At 46.7% G+C, this 20,719-nt stretch overlaps 1 protein-coding gene and 1 non-coding gene across 23 annotated transcripts in view; both read right to left on the reverse strand.

Moving 5' to 3' along the window:
- CLASP1 (cytoplasmic linker associated protein 1) overlaps window positions 1-20,719 on the reverse strand; it is a 442,952-nt gene that overhangs the window by 216,184 nt on the left and 206,049 nt on the right. For all 22 annotated transcript variants that reach the window (XM_038747595.1, XM_038747592.1, XM_038747590.1 and 19 more), the window contains one exon: window positions 12,454-12,609. In XM_038747595.1, coding sequence (XP_038603523.1) covers window positions 12,454-12,609 — 156 coding nt within the window. The remainder of the gene's footprint in view (window positions 1-12,453; window positions 12,610-20,719) is intronic.
- On the reverse strand, window positions 15,561-15,700 carry LOC119934950. Its single transcript, XR_005453045.1, has one exon. It is a non-coding gene; the product is annotated as a small nucleolar RNA SNORA7 (small nucleolar RNA).

Here is a 20,719-nt window from a genome sequence, read left to right on the forward strand (position 1 = left end):
GAGCACTTACTATGTGCAGAGCACTGTACTAAGCGCTTGCTCTGCACATAGTAAGCGCTCAGAAAATACAATTGAATGACTGAATGAATGACTCTTAGGCTTCTGCTCTTTCCAAGGGGATCTTAGTTGCACTTTGGTAAATAGCTCTTCTTGCTCCCTTTTACACTATCAGCCCCTTTTCAAACAAGGGCTGTGTCCTACCTGGAGTTTAATAATACTAATGATAGTATTTCTTAAACACTTACTATGTGTCAAGCACCCCACTAAAGTACTGAGGTTGATACAAGATAATCAGGTCAGACACAGTACCTATCCCACATGGGACTCACAATCTAAGGGGGAGAGAGAACTGGTATTTAATCCCCATTTGACAGAAGAGGCAACTGAAGCACAGGGAAGTCCAATGACTTGTCCAAGGTCACCCAGCGGGCAAGTGACAGAACAAAGATTAGAATCCAAGTCCTTCGACTCCAATCAATCAATCAATCAATCGTATTTATTGAGCGCTTACTGTGTGCAGAGCACCGTACTAAGTGCTTGGGAAGTACAAGTTGGCAACATATAGAGACAGTCCCTACCCAACAGTGGGTTCACAGTCTAAAAGGCGGAGACGGAGAACAAAACCAAACATACTAACAAAATAAAATAAATAGAATAGGCCTGTTCTCCCATTAGGCCACACTGCTTCTTAAGTGCTAAGTGCTTACTTATTTACTAAGTGCTTACTACATGCCAAGCACTGTGTTAAGGCCTGGGACAAATACATGCTAATTCATTCATTCATTCAATTGCATTTTTTTACTATTTACTTTTTTATTTAATTATTTAATTATTTAGCATTTAATTATTTAGTATTTTCTATTTATTTTGTTAATGATGTGCATATAGCTTTAATTCTATTTGTTCTGACGACTTTGACACCTGTCTACATGTTTTGTTTTGTTGTCTGCCTCCCCCTTCTAGACTGTGGGCCCGTTATTGGGTAGGGACCGGCTCTATATGTTGCCGACTTGTACTTCCCAGAGCGCTTAGTACAGTGCTCTGCACACAGTAGGCGCTCAATAAATACGATTGAATGAATGAATGAATTTATTGAGTGCTGACTGTATGCAGAGCACTGTACTAAGCCCTTGGGAAGTACAATTCAGCAACAATCACATTGGACACGGTCCCTGTTGCACATGAGGTTCACAGGCTCAAAGGGTGGAAGACTAGGAATCTTATCCCCATTTTACAGATGAGGAAACCAAGGCACTCTGGGCTCTACTCTATCCTAATCCTCCTTTGACTTCTCAGATGCTTTGGACAGCGAGGACCCCTCAGCACTTAGAAGAGTGCTTTGCACATAGTAAGCGCTTAACAAATGCCATCATCATTATAATTATTATTATTATTAAAAAACTCTCCAATTTGGGTTTTGCCAAAACCATTCTAATCTCCTATGTCTCTGACCACTGCTTCTCAGCCTGGTTCACTGGCTATTCTTTGGCCACTCACCCCCTCAGAGCAGACGGTTCCCCAAGGCTGTGGTCGCCCTTCACCTTCTCAGGAAGGGTTTTGAGGGGGAGTCATCTGTTTCACCTACCACTCCAACGCAGATGACTCCCACCAAAGCCCCTCATCATCATCAATCGTATTTATTGAGCGCTTACTATGTGCAGAGCACTGTACTAAGCCCCTCCAATCCCGCCCGCTCTCCTTAACAAATACCATTATTATTCTCCCCTCCCCAATGCCCCAGCTCACTCGCTTTGCTCCACCCAGCTCCCTGCCCCGCAGCAGTTGTGTATATATGTACATATTTATAATTATAATTAGATTTATTTTTATTAATAATGCATTTATAAGAATGCTACCGATGCCTGTTTACTTGTTTTGATGTCTGCCCCCCTTCAAGACTGTGAGCCTGTTGTTGGGGAGGGATTGTCTCTATTTGTTGCTGAATTATACTTTCCAAACGGTCAGGGCAGTGCTCGGCAAGCAGTAAGTGCTCAATAAATGTGACTGAATGAATATCCCATCAGACTCTTTGCTGGTCTCCCTGCCCTCAGCCTTCTCCTCGATCCAATCTATACTCTGTACTGCTGCAGCAGAAACTGAGAGAAGCAGCGTGGCTCAGTGGAAAGAGCCCGGGCTTGGGAGTCAGAGGTCATGGGTTCCAGTCCCGGCTCCACCACTTGTCAGCTGCGTGACTTTGGGCAGGCCACTTAACTTCCCTGTGCCTCAGTTCCCTCATCTATAAAATGGGGATGAAGACTCTGAGCACCACGTGGGACAACTTAATCATCTTGTATCCTCCCCAGTGCTTAGAACAGTGCTTTGCACATAGTAAGCGCTTAACAAATGCCATCATCATTATTATTATCTTCCCAAAGCATTGCTCAGTGCACATCTCTTAACAAATCAATCAATCAATGATATTTATTGAGTGCTTACTGTGTGCACAGCACTGTGCTAAGCGCTGGGGAGAGTACAATATAACAGTTGTTCAGTGCTTCTTCCCAGCTTATATACCTTTCCTCTACACCAGTTACTGCCCAGTTATTCTCTTCTTTCCTCTCAAGCAAACTTAAATGAAGCAAGAGCTTAGTACAATGATTTGCACATAGTAAGTGCTCAATAAATTCGATAGATTGAAGCAGCATGGCATAGTGGATACAGTATGCGTCTGCTGTGTGACCTTGGGAAAATCACTTCAATTCTCTGGGCCCAAGTTACCTCATCTGTAAAAAGGGGATTGATACTGTGAGCCCTATGTGGGACAGGGATTGAGTCCAACCTCATTTGCTAGTATTTATTCATTCATTCAATCGTATTTATTGAGTGCTTACTGTGTGCACAGCACTGTACTAGGCGCTTGGGAAGTACAAATCAGCAACTTATAGAGAAGGTCCCTACCCAAGAATGGGCTTACAGTCTAGAAGGGGGAGACAGACAACAAAACAAAACAAGTAGACAAGTGTCAATACCATCAAAATAAATGGAACTATAGCTATATACATATCATTAATAAAATAGAGTAGTAAAGCAGCGTGGCTCCGTGGAAAGAGCATGGGCTTGAGAGTCAGAGGTCATGGGTTCTAATCCCAGCTCCGCCACATTTCAGCTGTGTGACTTTGGGCAAGTCACATAACTTCTCTGTGCCTCAGTTACCTCATCTGGAAAATGTGGGACAACCTGATTGCCTTGTATCTCCCCGAGTGCTTAGCACGGTGCTTGGCACACAGTAAGCGCTTAACAAATACCAAAATTATTATTATTACAAATCAAATAGAGTAATAAATATGTACAAACATATACAAGTGCTGTGGGGAGGGGAAGGGGGTAGGGCAGAGGGAGGGAAGGGGAGGCGATGGGGAGGGGAGGAGAAGGAGGAGAGGTAAAAGGGGTCTCAGTCTGGGGAAGGCCTTCTGGAGGAGGTGAGCTCTCAGTAGGGCTTTGAAGGAAGCAAGAGAGCTAGTTTGGCGGATGTGAGGAGGGAGGGCATTCCAGGCCAGGGGAAGGATGTGGGCCGGGGGTCAATGGTGGGACAGGTGAGAACGAGGTACAGTGAGGAGGTCAGCAGCGGGAGAGGAGCAGAGGGTGGGGGCTGGGCTGGAGAAGGAGAGAAGGGAGGTGAGGTAGGAGGGGGCGAGGGGATGGACAGCCTTGAAGCCGAGAGTGAGGAGTTTTTGCTTGACTCTTAGGTTGATAGACAACCACTGGAGATTTTTGAGGAGGGGAGTGACATGGCCAGAGCATTTCTGTACAAAGATAATCCAGGCAGCAGAGTGAAGTATAGACTAAAGTGGGGAGAGACAGGAGGATGGGAGATCAGAAAGGAGGCTGATGCAGTAATCCAGTTGGGATAGGGTAAGAGATTGAACCAACAAGGTAGCGGTTTGGATGGAGAGGAAAGGGAGGATCTTGGTGTTGTTGTGGAGGTGAGACTGGCTGGTTTTGGTGAAGGATTGGGTGTGTGGGGTGAACGAGAGAGCAGAGTCAAGGATGACACCACAGTCGTGGGCTTGTGAGACGGGAAGGATGGTAGTGCCAACCACAGTGATGGGAAAGTCAGGGAGATGACAGGGTTTGGGAGGCAAGATAAGGAATTCAGTCTTGGACATGTTGAGTTTTAGATGGAAGGCAGACGTCCAGAGGGAGACGTCCTGAAGGCAGGAGAAGATACGAGCCTGGAAGGAGGGAGAGAGAGAGCAGGGGTGGAGATGTAGATTTGGTTGTCATCAGCATAGAGATGACAGTTGAAGCCGTGGGAGCGAATGAGTTCCCCAAGGGAGTGAGTATAGATAGAGAACAGAAGGGGACCAAGAACTGACCCTTGAGGAACCCCTATGGTAAGGGGATGGGAGGAGGAGGAGGAGGAGGAGCCCGTGAAGGAGACTGAGAATGAACGGCAGGAGAGATAAGAGAACCAGGAGAAGACGGAGTCTGTGAAGCCAAGGGTGGATAGTGTGTTGAGGAGAAGGAGGTGGTCCACAGTGTTGAAGGCAGCTGAGAGGCCAAGGAGGATTGGGATAGAGTAGGAGCCGCTGGATTTGGCAAGAAGGAGGTCATAGGTGACCTTTGAGAGGGCAGTATTGGTGGAGTGTAGGGGATGGAAGCCAGATTGGAGGGGGGTCGAGGAGAGAGTTGGAGTTGAGGAATTCAAGGCAGCGAGTTTAGACGACTCGTTCTAGGAGTTTGGAAAGGAAGGGTAGGAGGGAGATAGGGCGATAACTAGAATAGGCAGCGGGGTCAAGAGAGGGTTTTTTTTTAGGATGGGGGAGACTTGGGCATGTTTGAAGGCAGAGGGGAAGGAACCAGTGGAGAGTGAGCAGTTGAAGATGGAAGTTAAGAAGGGGAGGAGGGAAGTGGAGAAAGGTTTCACAAGATGAGAGGGAATGGGGTCCAAAGCACAGGTGGATGGGGTGGCACTTGAGAGGAGGGAGGAGAGCTCCTCTGAAGATACTGCTGGGAAGGATGGGACAGTAGTGGAGAGGGTTGAGAGTTGGGTGGGGGGGATGGAGAATGGGGAGGGGTGACTTTGGGGAGCTTAAACCTGGTGGTGTTAATTTTACTAATGAAGTAGAAGGCCAGATGGTTGGGGGTGAAGGATGGAGGAGGGGGGGACAGGGAGCCTGAGGAGGGAGTTAAATATCTGGAACAGCTGACGGGGGTGATGAGCATGAGGGTCATGGGTGGCAGAGGAGAGGGAGAATTAAGGCAGGAAAGGATAAATTTAAAGTGAACAAGGTTGGCTTGGTGTTTACACTCTTGTCAGCAGCATTCAGCAGCTGGAGCATAAGAGCGAAGGAGGTGTCCACTTCAATGCTTAGTACAGTGCCTGGCACATAGTAAGTTCTTAACAAATACTATAATTATTATTATTACCTCACTCTAACTCTCTGTTCCTCCACTCCCACTGTTCCCCTAACCTAGAACTTTCTCTTCCACCTCACAAATCTGACATACTATAACTCTCCCCATGTTCGAAGCCCTCTTATAGTCTCACCACCTCCAACAAGCCTTCCCTAATTAACTGCCAATATCCCAAGTCTTGTAATCTTACCATCCATCTCTATCATGAATGTAGTATTTTCCTTCCCACCTCAGCACTTCTGAATGTATGCTTATCGAATTGTACCTTCAGTGATTCTGAATACCCAATCTGTAAGTCTATAGCTATGTCTTACAAAAAAATTTAGGTGATTATAATCGTGGTACTTGATAATACTAATAATAATTGCAGTATTTAATAATGATGGAATTTAAGTGCTTACTACTTTTATTGCTGAACTGTACTTTCCAAGCACTTAGTACAGTGCTCTGTACTCAGTACTAAGTCACACAGTTGACAATTGGCGGAGCCGGGATTTGAACCCATGACCTCTGACTCCAAAGCCCTTTCCACTGAGCCATGCTGCTTCTCTGATACAAGTTGATCAGGTTGAACACAATCCCTGACCCTCATGAGGGTCACATTTTTAATAGGAGGGAGTAGGATGAGTGATTGTATTAAGTTGGTAGCAGTTTGGACGGAGAGGAAAGGGCGGGTTTTACCTATGCTGTGAAGGTGGGGCGGACAGGATTTAGTGATGGATTGAATATGTGGGTTGAATGCCAGAGAGGAGTCATAGATAACATGTAGGTTATGGGCTTCTGAGATAGGAAGGATGGTAGTGCCATCTACAGTGATGGGAAAGTGACGGGGAGGACAATGTTTGGGTGGGAAGATAAGGAGTTCTGTTCTGATCATGTTAATCTTGATATGACAGAAGGACATCCAAGTAGAGATGTCTCGAAGGCAAGAGGAAATGCAAGAGTGCAGAGAGGGAGAGAGATTAAGGCTGGAGAGGTAGATAATAATAATGATGGCATTTGTTAGGCACTTACTATGTGCAAAGCACTGTTCTAAGTGCTGGAAAATAATAATGATGGCATTTATTAAGCCCTTATTATGTGCCAAGCACTGTTCTAAGCACTGCCAGGGATACAAGGTAATCAGGTTGTCCCATGTGGGACTCACAGTCTTAATCCCCATTTTCCAGATGAGGTAACTAAGGCCCAGAGAAGTTAAGTGACTTGCCCAAAGTCACACAGCTGACAATTGGCGGAGCCGGGACTTGAACCCATGACCTCTGACTCCAAAGCCCATGCTCCTTCCACTGAGCCACGCTGCTTCTGTTTGTCAGCTGTGTGACTTTGGGCAAGTCACTTAACTTCTCTGGGCCTCAGTTACCTCATCTGGAAAATGGGGATGAAGACTGTGAGACAACCTGATCACCTTGTAACCTCCCCAGTGCTTAGAACAGTGCTTTGCACATAGTAAACGCTTAATAAATGCTATAAAAAAAACCTACCTAAACGTAGATTTGGGGATCATCCACATAGATGTGGTAGTTGAAGCCATGGGAGTGAATGAGTTCTCTAAGGGAGTGGGTGTAAATGGAGAATAGAAGGGGACCCAGAACTGAACCTTGAGGGACCCCCACAGTTACAGGGTGGAAGGCAGAGGAGGAGCCCGCAGAGGAGATTGAGAATCGATGGCCAGAGAAATAAGATGAGAATCAGGAGAGGACACAGTCAGTAAAGCCAAGGTTGGATAATGTTTCCAGGAGAAGGGGATGGTCCACAGTGCCAAAGGCAGCTGGGAGGTTGAGAAGGATTAGGATGGAGTAGAGACTGTTGGATTTGGCAAGAAGGAAATCATCGCTGACCTCTGAGAGGGCAGTTTCAGTGGAGTGGAAGCCAGATTGGAGGGGGTCAAGAAGAGAACTGGAGGAGAGGAATTTGATTGCTATTAATGCCTTTCTACTTGTTTTGTTTTGTTTATCTTATCCTGGCATGATTACTGTATCAGCCTCTTTGCTGACCTCCCTGCCTCCCATCTCTCTCCACTCCAGTCCATACTGCACTCTGTCTCCCCCTTCTAGTCTGTGAGCCCGTTGTTGGGTAGGGATTGTCTCTATCTCTTGCCGAACTGTACTTTCCAAGCGCTTAGTACAGTGCTCTGCACACAGTAAGCACTCAATAAATACGACTGAATGAATGAATGAGTGAATGAATAAATTTGAGATAGCGGGTGTAGATGACTCGCTGCAGGAGTTTGCAGAGGAATGATAGGGGGGAGACGGAGCAATAACTGGAGGGAGCTGTGGGTCATGGGAGGGTGTTTTAAGCTAGAGGAGACACGGACATGTTTGAAAGCAGTGAGAAAGAAGTCCCTGGAGAGTGAACGTTTTTGTAGAAAAATAAATCGGGCAGTAGAGTGAAGAATGGACTGGAGCCCTACTTAGCTCCACTGGTGACGGAGAAAGAATCTGACAAGAAACGAGAACTTAGACAGGGAAGGACTCTCAGAAGAGGTGTGATTTTAGTAATAATAATAATAATAATAACAATAATGGCATTTATTAAGCGCTTACTATGTGCAAAGCACTGTTCTAAGCACTGGGGATGTTACAAGGTGATCAGGTTGTCCCAAGGGAAGCTCACAGTCTTAATCCCCATTTTACAGATGAGGTAACTGAGGCACTGAGAAGTTAAGTGATTTGCCCAAAGTCACACAGCTGACAATTGGCGGAGCTGAGATTTGAACCCCTGAGCTCTGACTCCAAAGCCCGGGCTCTTTCCACTGAGCCACGCTGCTTCTCTTAAGGTTTTGAAAGTGGGGCGAGAGGTGATCTGTCAGATCTGAGTGTTGACTCGATCAGTTTTCTTCAGGGCAGCCGACCTTTCCCAGTAGTTAACAGAGAACAGGCTGCTGGCGGCCAATGCCTTATATAGCTTTAATTCTATTTGTTCTGACGATTTTGACACCTGTCTGCATGGTTTGTTTCGTTGTCTGTCTCCCCCTTCCAGACTGTGAGCCCGTTGTTGGGTTGGGACCGTCTCTATAAGTTGCCGACTTGTACTTCCCAAGCGCTTAGTACAGTGCCCTGCACACAGTAAGCGCTCAATAAATATGACTGAATGAATGAACACCAATGAGAGAATGCAAGAGAAGGATAAGGACAGTGTGAAGGTTGCCAGGAGTGACATTGCTCTACACCCCCTTGACTCTTGGGAAAATACTTCACAACAGAGAAGGCCAGGCTGCTCGAGCCATCAGTTCAGAGACTCACGGGGTCCTGAGTGAGGGGAAAAGCACTGGAGATCTACACTCACTCCCTTGGTGACCTCATTCGCTCCCACGGCTTCAACTATCATCTCTACGCTGATGACCCCCAAATCTACATCTCTGCCCCTGCTCTCTCTCCCTCCCTCCAGGCTCGCATCTCCTCCTGCCTTCAGGACATCTCCATCTGGATGTCTGCCCGCCACCTAAAACTCAACATGTCCAAGACTGACCTCCTTGTCTTCCCTCCCAAACCCTGCCCTATCCCTGACTTTCCCATCACTGTTGATGGCACTACCATCCTTCCCATCTCACAAGCCCGCAACCTTGGTGTCACCCTAGACTCCGCTTTCTCGTTCACCCCTCACATCCAAGCCGTCACCAAAACCTGCCAGTCTCAGCTCCGCAACATTGCCAACATCTGCCCTTTCCTCTCCATCCAAACCGCTACCCTGCTCGTTCAAGCTCTCATCCTATCCCGTCTGGATTACTCTGATCTCCCATCGTCCTGTCTCTCCCCACTTCAATCCATACTTCACGTCACTGCCCGGATCGCCTTTGTCCAGAAACGCTCTGGGCATATTACTCCCCTCCTCAAAAATCTCCAGTGGCTACCAATCAATCTGCGCATCAGGCAGAAACTCCTCACCCTGGGCTTCAAGGCTGTCCATCCCCTCGCCCCCTCCTACCTCACCTCCCCTCTCTCCTTCTCCAGCCCAGCCCACACCCTCCGCTCCTCCGCCGCTAATCTCCTCACCGTTAGGCCTCGTTCTCGCCTGTGCCGCCATCGACCCCCGGCCCACGTCCTCCCCCTGGCCTGGAATGCCCTCCCTCCGCACATCCGCCAAGCTAGCTCTCTTCCTCCCTTCAAGGCCCTACTGAGAGCTCACCTCCTCCAGGAGGCCTTCCCAGACTGAGCCCCCTCCTTCCTCTCCCCCTCCTCCCCATCTCCATCCCCGCCTTACCTCCTTCCCTTCCCCACAGCACCTGTATATATGTATATATGTTTGTACGTATTTATTACTCTATTTATTTATTTATTTTATTTGTACATATTTATTCTATTTATTTTATTTTGTTAATATGTTTTTTTTTTGTTGTCTGTCTCCCCCTTCTAGACCGTGAGCCCACTGTTGGGTAGGGACCGTCTCTATATGTTGCCAACTTGTACTTCCCAAGCGCTGAGTACAGTGCTCTGCACACAGTAAGCGCTCAATAAATACGATTGAATGAATGAAGTGGGGGAGTGGGTCATTTGTCATAGCTCTCACTGCAGGAGTGACTTCATCCACCATGTGAGGTCAATGGACAAATGAAGCTTTGCCAAACGATAGCCTTAATGGTCAATTGGGTGCTCAGGAAATCATCAAGTTGATCTTTGCCAACTCCTGAAGATTCCCTCTGGGTCTAATGAAGGTGATGCTTTCCCTACTTTTAAGGGAAGAAGCAGTGTGGCCTAGTGAGCCCCCCGTGGTACAACCTGATCATCTTGTAACCTCCCCAGCGCTTAGAACAGTGCTTTGCACATAGTAAGCGCTTAATAAATGCCATTATTATTAGTAGTAGTAGTAGTGGATAGAGCACAGGCCTGGGAATCAGAAGGACCTCAGTTCTATTCCCAGCTCTGCCATTCATCTGCTGTGTGATCTTGGGCAAGTCGCTTCACTTCTCTGTGCCTCAGTTCCCTCATCTGTAAAATGGGGATTAAGACTGCAAGCCCCATGTGGGACAGGGACTTGTGTCCACCCTGATGAACTTGTACTCATTCAATTGTATTTATTGAGCGCTTACTGTGTGCAGAGCACTGTACTAAGCACTTGGGAAGTACAAGTTGGCAACATATAGAGACGGTCCCTACCCGACAGCGGGCTCACAGTCTAGAAGGGGGAGACAGAGAACAAAACAAAACATATTAACAAAATAAAATAAATAGAATAACTATGTACAAATGAAATAAATAAATAGAGTAATAAATAGGTACAAACATATATACATATATACAGGTACTGTGGGGAAGGGAAGGAGATAAGGTGGGGGGATGGGGAGGGAGAGGATGGGGAGAGGAAGGAGGGGGCTGAGTCTGGGAAGGCCTCCTGGAGGAGGTGAGCTCTCAGTAGGGCTTTGAAGGGAGGAAGAGAGCTAGCTTGGTGGATGTCCCCAACTTGTACATCCCAAGTGCTTACTGCAGTGCTCTGCACACAGTAAGCGCTCAATAAATATGATTGAATGAATGAATGGTCAGAGGTCATGGGTTCGAATTCCGGCTCCGCCACATGCCTGCTGTGTGACCTTGGGCAAGTCACTTCACTTCTCTGAGCCTTAGTTACCTCATCTGGAAAATGGGGATTAAGACTGTGAGCCCCGCGTGGGACAACCTGATCACCTTGTAATCCCCCAGGGCTTAGAACAGGGCTTTGCACATAGTAAGCACTCAGCAAATGCCATCATCATTATTATTATTATTATTATTATGTGCGGAGGGAGGGCATTCCAGGCCAGGGGGATGACGTGGACTGGGGGTCGACGGTGGGACAGGCGAGAACGAGGCACAGTGAGGAGATTAGCGGCGGAGGAGCGGAGGGTGCGGGCTGGGCTGGAGAAGGAGAGAAGGGAGGTGAGGTAGGAGGGGGCGAGGGGATGGACAGCCTGGAAGCCGAGAGGGAGGAGTTTTTGCCTGATGCGTAGGATGATTGGCAGCCACTGGAGATTTTTGAGGAGGGGAGTGACAGGCCCAGAGCGTTTCTGCACAAAGATGATCCGGGCAGCGGCATGAAGTATGGAAGTATCTACCCTAGCGCTTAGTACAGTGCCTGGTACATAATAAGGGCTCAACAAATACCATAAAAAAGTGCTGCTGTGAAGCTGTATATAAGGGGGATGGTTCCAGGACACTCGCTTAGAACAGTGCTTGGCACATAGTAAGTGCTTAACAAATACCATCATCATCATCATTAAGGAGACTGGACAAAAAAGGATACCCAACAAGCTGTTATAAGATGAAAACATGGTGGACAACAGCTCTTTAATAATAATAATGATGGCATTTATTAAGCGCTTACTATGTGCAAAGCACTGTTCTAAGCGCTGGGGAGGTTACAAGGTGATCAGTTTGTCCCACGGGGACTCAGTCATAATCCCCATTTTACAGACGATGTAACTGAGGCCCAGAGAAGTTAAGTGACTTGCCTAAAGTCACACAGCAGACAAGTGGTGGAGCCGGGATTTGAACCCCTGACCAAACTTCGCAACCAAACAATCAATAATATCAACAACTCCTTTGCAGATCTGCACAACACTGACTCCGGGGGTTCTATCTTCTAGACTGTGAGCCCGTTGTTGGGTAGGGACCGTCTCTATATAACAATAATAATAATGACGGTATTTGTTAAGCGCTTACTATGTGCAAAGCACTGTTCGAAGCACTGGGGGGATACAAGGTGATCAGGTTGTCCCACGTGGGGCTCACAGTCGTAATCCCCATTTTACAAAAGAGGGAACTGAGGCAAAGAGAAGTTAAGTGACTTGCCCAGAGTCACACAGCTGACAATTGGTGGAGCCAGGATTTGAACCCATGACTGACTCCAAAGCTTGGGCTCTTTGTTGCCGACTTGTACTTCTCAAGCGCTTAGTACAGTGCTCTGCACACAGTAAGCGCTCAATAAATACGATTGAATGAATGAATGAATGAATTTAGGGCAGAGAACCTCAGCGATGTCACCAACTGGACACCTAGGACCTGACCTGGGATTACCGAGGAGGTCTTCCTCTCTGAAGAACCAGGGATGCAAAGGTGGCGTCAGACACTCAGGAAGAAGAAGAATAAAAAGAAAATCTAACCAGCCGGGGCTTGGCTTTACCTGAGGACTTGGATCCCAGGGCCGCAGAGCCGAGTCTGCGGGTGGTCGCCGCGCCCACGCTTCTCCGGCCGCTCGGAGGGGCCTTGGAGGAGGCGGAAGAGCTGGCTGACGAAGGCCGGTTCCCATCCACGGAGTCTTCATCGTCAAAATTCTTATCTGGAGAGAGAGGAGCGGCCGTGAAATCAACCACCGTCCGAATACCGAATACCCGTGCCGCGCCACGAACGTCGACCCCTCAGGTTTTACCACAGAAGCCCCAGGATCTCTCAGACACCTTGGGAAACTGGTGTCTCCACCCAGGATGAGGAGAAGCAGTGTGGCCTAGTCCAAAGATCAAGGTCTGGGTTCTAGTCCCGGTTCTGCCTCTTGGCTGCTGTGGAAACTTGGGCGAATCCCGCAACTTCCCTGGGCCTCAGCTTCCTGATCTGTAAGATGGGGTTTAAACACCTCCTCTTTGAACTACGAACCCCATGTTGGACGAGGACTGGACCTGAGCCGATTATCTTGTATCGAGACTGTAAGCTCGCCGTGGGCGGGGAATGTGTCTGTTAATTGTTTTTTTTGTACTCTCCCAAGAGCTTAGTAAAGTACTTTGCACAGTGTAAGCACTCAATAATAATAATAATAATAATAATGGTATTTGTTAAGTGCTTACTAAGTGCCAGGCACCGTACTAAGCACTGGGGTGGATACAAGCAAATCGGGTTGGACAGAGTCCCTGTCCCACATAGGGCTCACAGTTTTATTCCCCAATTTACAGAAGAGGTAACTGAGGCACTGGGGTGGATACAAGCAAATCGGGTTGGACAGAGTCCCTGTCCCACATAGGGCTCACAGTTTTATTCCCCAATTTACAGAAGAGGTAACTGAGGCACTGGGGTGGATACAAGCAAATCGGGTTGGACAGAGTCCCTGTCCCACATAGGGCTCACAGTTTTATTCCCCAATTTACAGAAGAGGTAACTGAGGCACTGGGGTGGATACAAGCAAATCGGGTTGGACAGAGTCCCTGTCCCACATAGGGCTCACAGTTTAATCCCCCAATTTACAGAAGAGGTAACTGAGGCAAAGAGAAGTGAAGCGACTTGCCTAAGGTCACACAGCAAAGTGGCAGAGCTGGAATTAGAACCCATGACCTTCTGACTTTCAGGCCTGTGTTCTATCCACTATGCCATGCTGCTTCTCATAAATATGAGTGAATGAATCAATCCTACCTCAACACTAAGGGAAGCAATATAATAAGCACATAACACATTATTGTTGTTATCATCATTATTATTATTATCATCATCATTAAAGTCACCACTGTGATCTCTGCAGCTATAACTAGTTCTAAGGCCACCTTATAACCAACCAGCACCACCAGTTGACAATCATTGCTATGTAACAGAGTCGTCACATGCGATATCCAACTATGGTGCTCCTATCACAATGGCATTGAGGTGATGCTGACACACAACAAATCTTCCAAAACATGATGGAAGCTCTGACATGCCATTCCACAAACAATGTGCACACTCTCTCTCTCTATTTTTCTCCTCCTCTCTCCTCTCCCCCTCCTCTCCTTTCCCTCTCTTCTTTCTCTCCCCTTCTCTCTTCCTCTCCTCCCTTCTCTCTCTTTCCTTCCTCCCTCTCTTTCCCTCTTTCTCTCTCTCCTCTTTATACCTTTCCCATCTCTCCTTTATTAGCAGGCAGAACATTATAGACTACTGATTCTTCTCACTACTCACTTTAGTTAATAGAAGGTTATCTATCAAGTCATGATTATTCAGGGCTACATTTGGCACTCTGAAAGCTGCCTCCCTTTACACAGGGAATGAGGAACGGTTTGGGAATTAGCCCTCAACCCGGTTTTCCTGCCTGAAAATCCTTTTGAAATCCCATCTCCTCCACTACTGGATAGAACACAGTCCTGGGAGTCAGAAGGTCCTGGGTTCTAATCCCAGCTCTGTCAACTGCTTGCTGTGGGACTTTGGGTAAGTCACTTCACTTCTCCGTGCCTCAGTTTCTTCAACTGTAAAGTGGGGATACCTGTTCTCCCTCTTACTTACACTGTGAGTCTTGTGTGGGACAGAGACTGTGTAGTATTTATTGAACCCTTACTGATACTTGATACTTTCTGAACAAAGCGCTTAAGACATTACGGGCAGCGGGGCCCAGTGGTAAGAGCAGACACCAGGTTCTAATCCCAGCGCTCTGCCTCTTGCTTTTGGGCAAGTCATTTAAGTTTTCTGTGCCTCAGTTTCCTCACCTACAAAATGGGGATTCAATATCTGTTCTCCCTCCTAGACTGTGAGACCTGATGAACCTTATTCGGGACAGGTGTGGGATCTGACCTGATTTTCTTGTACACATGAAGCGCTTATAAATACAATTAATTGATTGAAGGTATCTAACCCAGTGCTTGACACATAGTAAGCATTTAATATCACAATTATTATTATTACTTATTACTATAATGCTAGTAGATGATTCAAAACCCTCCTAAAAACCACAACTCAAAGAGTCTTTTCCAGACTAAGCTCTTTTTTCCCTATCCGCTCTCGTTCATTCAATCGTATTTATTGAGCACTGTGTGCAGAGCACTGTACTAAAGTGCTTGGGGGAGTACAATACAGCAATAAGGGAGAGTACAATACAGCAATAAATAGTCACATTCCCTGCCCACAATGGGCTTACTACAGTCTAGAGCTCTCCCCTTTGTGTCAAGGGCTGTAGACCCCTTAAGTCTTGTCTTGTCTTACGCTGTAGAGTCCCCTCCGATCCATAGCGACGCCACGGACACATCTCTCCCAGAACGTCCCAACTCCATCTGAAATTGTTCTGGTAGTGCATCCATAGAGTTTTCTTGGTAAAAATCAGGATGTGATTTACCATTGCCTCCTTCCACGCAGGAAACCCAAGTCTCCACCCTCGACTCTCTTCCTCGCCACTGCTGCCCAGCACGGGCGAGTTTTGAGTTCCCCCTTCTAGACTGTGAGCCCACTGTTGGGTAGGGACCGTATCTATATGTTGCCAACTTGTACTTCCCAAGCGCTTAGTACAGTGCTCTGCATACAGTAAGCGCTCAATAAATATGATTGATTGATTGATTGATTGATTGATTGACTTGTAGCAGATGGCCTTCCACTCGCTAGCCACTGCCCAAGCTAGGAATGGAATGGACTTGACTCTCTGCTTGACTCTCCCTCCCATAGCCGAGACTGGTAGAGGACTGGAAACTCTGCGGGTGCGACCCTGAGAGGGGGGACCCCTTAAGTACTTTCAATCAATCAATCATATTTGTTGAGTGCTTACTGTGTGCAGGACACTGTACTAAGTGCTTGAGAGCGTATAACATAATATAACAGACCCATTCCCAGCCCACTCATCCCAGCCCCACAGTACTTATGTAAATGTTCTTATATTGTACTAACTCCCCTATCCCTAATCCATTTTAATGTCTATCTCTCCCTATAATAATAATAATAATGATGATTGCATTTATTAAGCGCTTACTAGATTGTAAGTGCCTTGTGGTCCAGCACTTAGAACAGTGCTTTGCACATAGTAAGCGTATAACAAATACCAACATTATTATTATTGTGGTCAGGGTTAGTGTCTATCATCAGTGCTATATTATACTTTCCCAAGTGATTAATAAAGTGCTCTGCACACAGTAAACGCTTAATAAATACTCTCGATTGATTGATTGATCTCTACCTTCAAGGGGCTTATAGCCTAATAGAACAAAATGACAAGAATCCATAACCTCAATTCTCCTTTTTTTAAAAAAAATTACGGTACCTGTTAAGCGCTTACTCTGTACCAAGCACTGTTCTAAGCACTGAGGCAGATACAGGTCGGACACAGCCCTGTCCCACATGGGGCTCACAGGAGGGAGAACAGGTACTGAACCCCCATTTTGCCGTTGAGGACACCGAGACCCAGAGCAGCGAAGTGACTTGCCCAAGGTCACCCAGCAGACAGGTGGAAAAACTGGGATTGAAAGCCAGGTCCTCTGATTCCCAGGCCCGTGCTATTTCTTCAAGGCCCGGCTGTTTCCCTACTAGATAGACACACAAACACACAAACACATTCACATACACCTCCTTCCATCCTGGGCCTCTACATCTCATCCATTCTCCGCCCTCCTCTTCTTCACTCCATGGATCCCAACCCATACGGCCGCTCTCTCCTCATTCATTCAAGCCTCAGGGTCACAGCCCAGATGGAACTGGCAAATTTCTGGAGAAACTGAGGGAGGCTACTCACAGATCCACCAGGCAAGCATTATACTCCCCTGGGGGTACTTTGAACTGAGAACATCTAGCTCCCCCAGATCCATTCTTATGTCCAGAGCCATAATTTATTTATATTAACGTCTGTCTCCCTCTTAGACTGTGAGCTCGTTGTGGGCAGGGAATGGTGTCCTTCAACTCTGTTATACTGTATTCATTCAATTCAGTCATATTTATTGAGCGCTTACTGTGTGCAGAGTACTGCACACTGTACTCTGTGCAGAGAAGCAGCGTGGCTGAGAAGCAGCCTGGCTCAGTGGAAAGAGCACAGGATTTGGAGTTAGAGTTAATGGGTTCAAATCCCAGCTCCGCCAACTGTCAGCTGTGGTGCCTCAGTTACCACATCTGTAAAACGGGGATTAAGACTGTGAGTCCCCCGTGGGACAACCTGATCACCTTGTAACCTCCCCAGCGCTTAGAACAGTGCTTTGCACATAATAAGCACTTAATATATGCCATCATTATTATTATTATTACTGTACTCTCCCAAGTGCTTAGTATAATAATATAATAGTAATAATAATAATGGTATTTGTTAAGCGCCTATTATGTGCCAAGCACTTTTCTAAGCGCTGGGGTAGATACAAGGTAATCAGGTTGTCCCACGTGGGGCTTACAGTCGTAGTCACCATTTTACAGATGCGGTGACTGAGGCACAGAGAGGTGAAGTCACACAGCTGACAAGCGGCAGAGCCGGGATTCGAACCCACAATCTCTGACTCCCAAGCCCGGGCGCTTAACAGCAGTATAGTGCTCTGTACAAGGAAAGCATTCAATAAATATGATTGATTGATTGATTGATCCATTAGCTTCCCTGGTCACGGCTGACAGGGGGAGGGGACTCTGCAGCCAGGGGGAAGATCCTGTGCTTAGTAGACTCTCGGCTGTCCTACGAAACGTGCCGGTTTCAAAAGGAAAATGTAAGAAAAAAAGTATTTTCCAACATTCTGCCTCACTAAAACTCGCGTGCCTATCGATTCTCCCTCGTTCATTTCTTTTTTGGCCGTCCCATCATTAGATCATTCCTTTCCTGTTGAGCCTCTCCAGCTCCTCCTCCTCAATCAATCCGATTGATTGATGGATCGATTGCGTTCCCCCCCACCCTCCGTTCGCCGAGACCATAGTCTCTTGGCTAGCCTACTCTTCAGACAGGAGATTTTAAGACTATTCTTTCTCCTGGGAAAGGGTCCGTAGCTACTAGGCAATAAAGAAGAAAGTCCTTTTCACACTTGAAAACATCTGACAGAGAGTAAGCATAGCTGACAATGAAAATACGCTAACTAGAATTAACACTAAAATAGGAAGGTATGTTACCCATGTCTTCTTCAGCAGCACAATTTCTTTATGAATAACTTTAAGAGATTTCCCAGTGCTCATTTCGCTAACTCAAAAATTAATTATCCTCCACTCGTTTTATACCAATACATTTTAGAGGCAGCTGGTTCCCAGGCCGAACTATTCTTTTGAATAGTTTTTCCCTCTCTTATTTTAACAAACCACTTTCAGCCTCTGTAGTAGACTAATGAATAAAATCCCATCCTCCTTGCCGTCGCTTCAGCCTAAAATGATGGGCCAAATGGGAATAAAATCACCACAGTCACCATGCGCATCCTAAATCAACAAGGGGAAGGGAATAAAATCACCACAGTCACCAAGAGCATCCTAAATCAACGAGGGGCAAGGTCGGATCATACCTTATAGTCATTTAATCAAGTTTTTCGCTTCCCCATTAAAAGTTTAACCTAAGAGGAAACCTTTTCTATCTTTCCGGCATCTGGGTGGTTGAAATGGCAGTCTCCTTCCTTAGACTGGAGCCTATTATTCCGGCACATTCACATTGGGGCTGTCCAGGAACACACGTGTGAGTCATGCAGGAAGACAGGGAAACAAAGAGCAAGGGCTAGCGGACAGATTCAAAGCAGCAGGAGATGCGAAGCGGTCCCAGATTTCCCATCTGTTTTAATTCCAGAGCTCGTGGGCCTAATGACCTTTCCAAAAAGAGGGTCAGATTTTAGCAACAGCTCTAAATCCTCCATGGCACAATCATCACCCTCTCCTTTCTGGTCCCTATGCTTATTAGCAACCAAGATCAGGCATTCTCTAATAACGGTGGAGACCTTTGTCTCCTCAGTACCCTGCAAGTACTCGAAACTCATCCCAAATCCCCTTTCGGATGCTCCGAACCCCTCTGGAATGCTTCGCTCACCCTCGCCCGCCACGTAGAAGAAAGATAATTGGCTTACGGTTACATATCCTTTTGCAAATAAGCTTCCTCAACATCCCTCTCTATTTTCCATCTCGCACCCCGATGTGCTGTTGCTTCCCAGAAAGGGCTCGCTCTCAATCCAATCGATCACCGGCCCGGGGATTCAGACTCTCTCTTCCCACGTGGATTTAAACGGCTCGGCTCCGGGTTCCGTGGAGAGGAGACCGTCTGGACGGGAGCGTGACCGTTTTAACCCGACCAACTTCTGTCCCCCCTCAAGCCGGAGAGGCGGCCAAGAAGGCTAGCCAAGGGAGAAGTCAACCTTCTAGATCTTGCCGGAGAGAGATGAGGACTAGCCTGAGTCTCTCCCCTGGGACGCTCTTAACAGGAACATCTGAAAAGCTGTCATCGTTTGTCCATGACGAATAATTGGAGTCATTATTCATCTTAAAACGTAACCCCTTCTAGCCCGGGGAAGGTGTAAAGTGAAGGGGTGAGGTGAGGAAGGGGTTTGCTGACCCCACTCCAAAATGCTCTTTTTTTTCTTTTCTTAAAACTAAGCAGCATGGCTCAGTGGAAAGAGCACTTTGGAGTCAGAGGTCATGGGTTCAAATCCCAGCTCTGGCAATTGTCAGCTGTGTGACTTTGGGAAAGTCACTTAACTTCTCTGGGCCTCAGTTACCTCATCTGTAAAAGGGGGATTAAGACTTTGAGCCTCCTGTGGGACAACCTGATCACCCTGTAAACTCCCCAGCGCTTGGAACAGTGCTTTGCACATAGTAAGTGCTTAATAAATGCCATCATCATCATCATAAGATTCTAAAATACAGGAAAAGGCCCAAGCACTTTCTAATGCACTGATCCCAGAATTTTTTAAAAAAATTTTAAATTTTTTTTTTTAAAAAATTCTCACTCTACAGGTAGGGAGGTTGGAGCCTGAAGATCTTATGATTGGAATTATCGTTTATGGAAGGACTATGATGTGCCGGATGCTATAACATAAAGAGACCAAACTTTCTAGCCCTCATATGGCCACATCAATCAATCAACCTTCCTTTTTGAGCACTTGCTGTGTGCGGAGCACCCTACTAAGCATATGGGACAGAACAAATACAGATCTGGTAGACATATTTCCTGCCCAAAAGGGTCTGAAAGTCCACGAAGGAGGCCACATATTAGAAGACTAATACAATTTAAACTATCCAAACCTCACGCCACCCCCCTCCACCACCCCCACCTGACACACACAGCATACATGACAGACTCTGAAAGAAAATGGAATGCAGGAATCTTGACTTTCCACCCTGCTCTCTCCAATGAAGAAATTATAATAATAATGGTATTTGTTAAGCGCTTACTCTGTGCAAAGCACTGTTCTAAGCGCCGGGGAGGTTACAAGGTGATGAGGTTGTCCCACGTGGGGGCTCACAGTTTTCATTCCCATTTTACAGGTGAGGGAAGTTAGGCCTGGAGAACTGAAGTGACTTGGCCAAAGTCACACAGCTGACAGTTGGAGCCGTGATTTGAACCCATGACCTCTGACTCCAAAGCCCGGGCTCTTTCCACTGAGCCAAGCTGCTTCTCTACATTCTCTACATTCCTTTGTGGAAGAGTGTTTCAATATCTCCCATAGACTGTGATGAATATCTTTCTAAGAAACCAAAAATTCCAGTGGGCTCTAGGCAGAGGATGATGATGATGATGATGATGATGATGATGGCATTTATTAAGCGCTTACTATGTACAAAGCACTGTTCTAAGTGCTGGGGAGGTTACAAGG

This window comes from Tachyglossus aculeatus, chromosome 1 (genome assembly GCF_015852505.1).
Source record: "Tachyglossus aculeatus isolate mTacAcu1 chromosome 1, mTacAcu1.pri, whole genome shotgun sequence".
Taxonomy (NCBI): domain Eukaryota; kingdom Metazoa; phylum Chordata; class Mammalia; order Monotremata; family Tachyglossidae; genus Tachyglossus; species Tachyglossus aculeatus.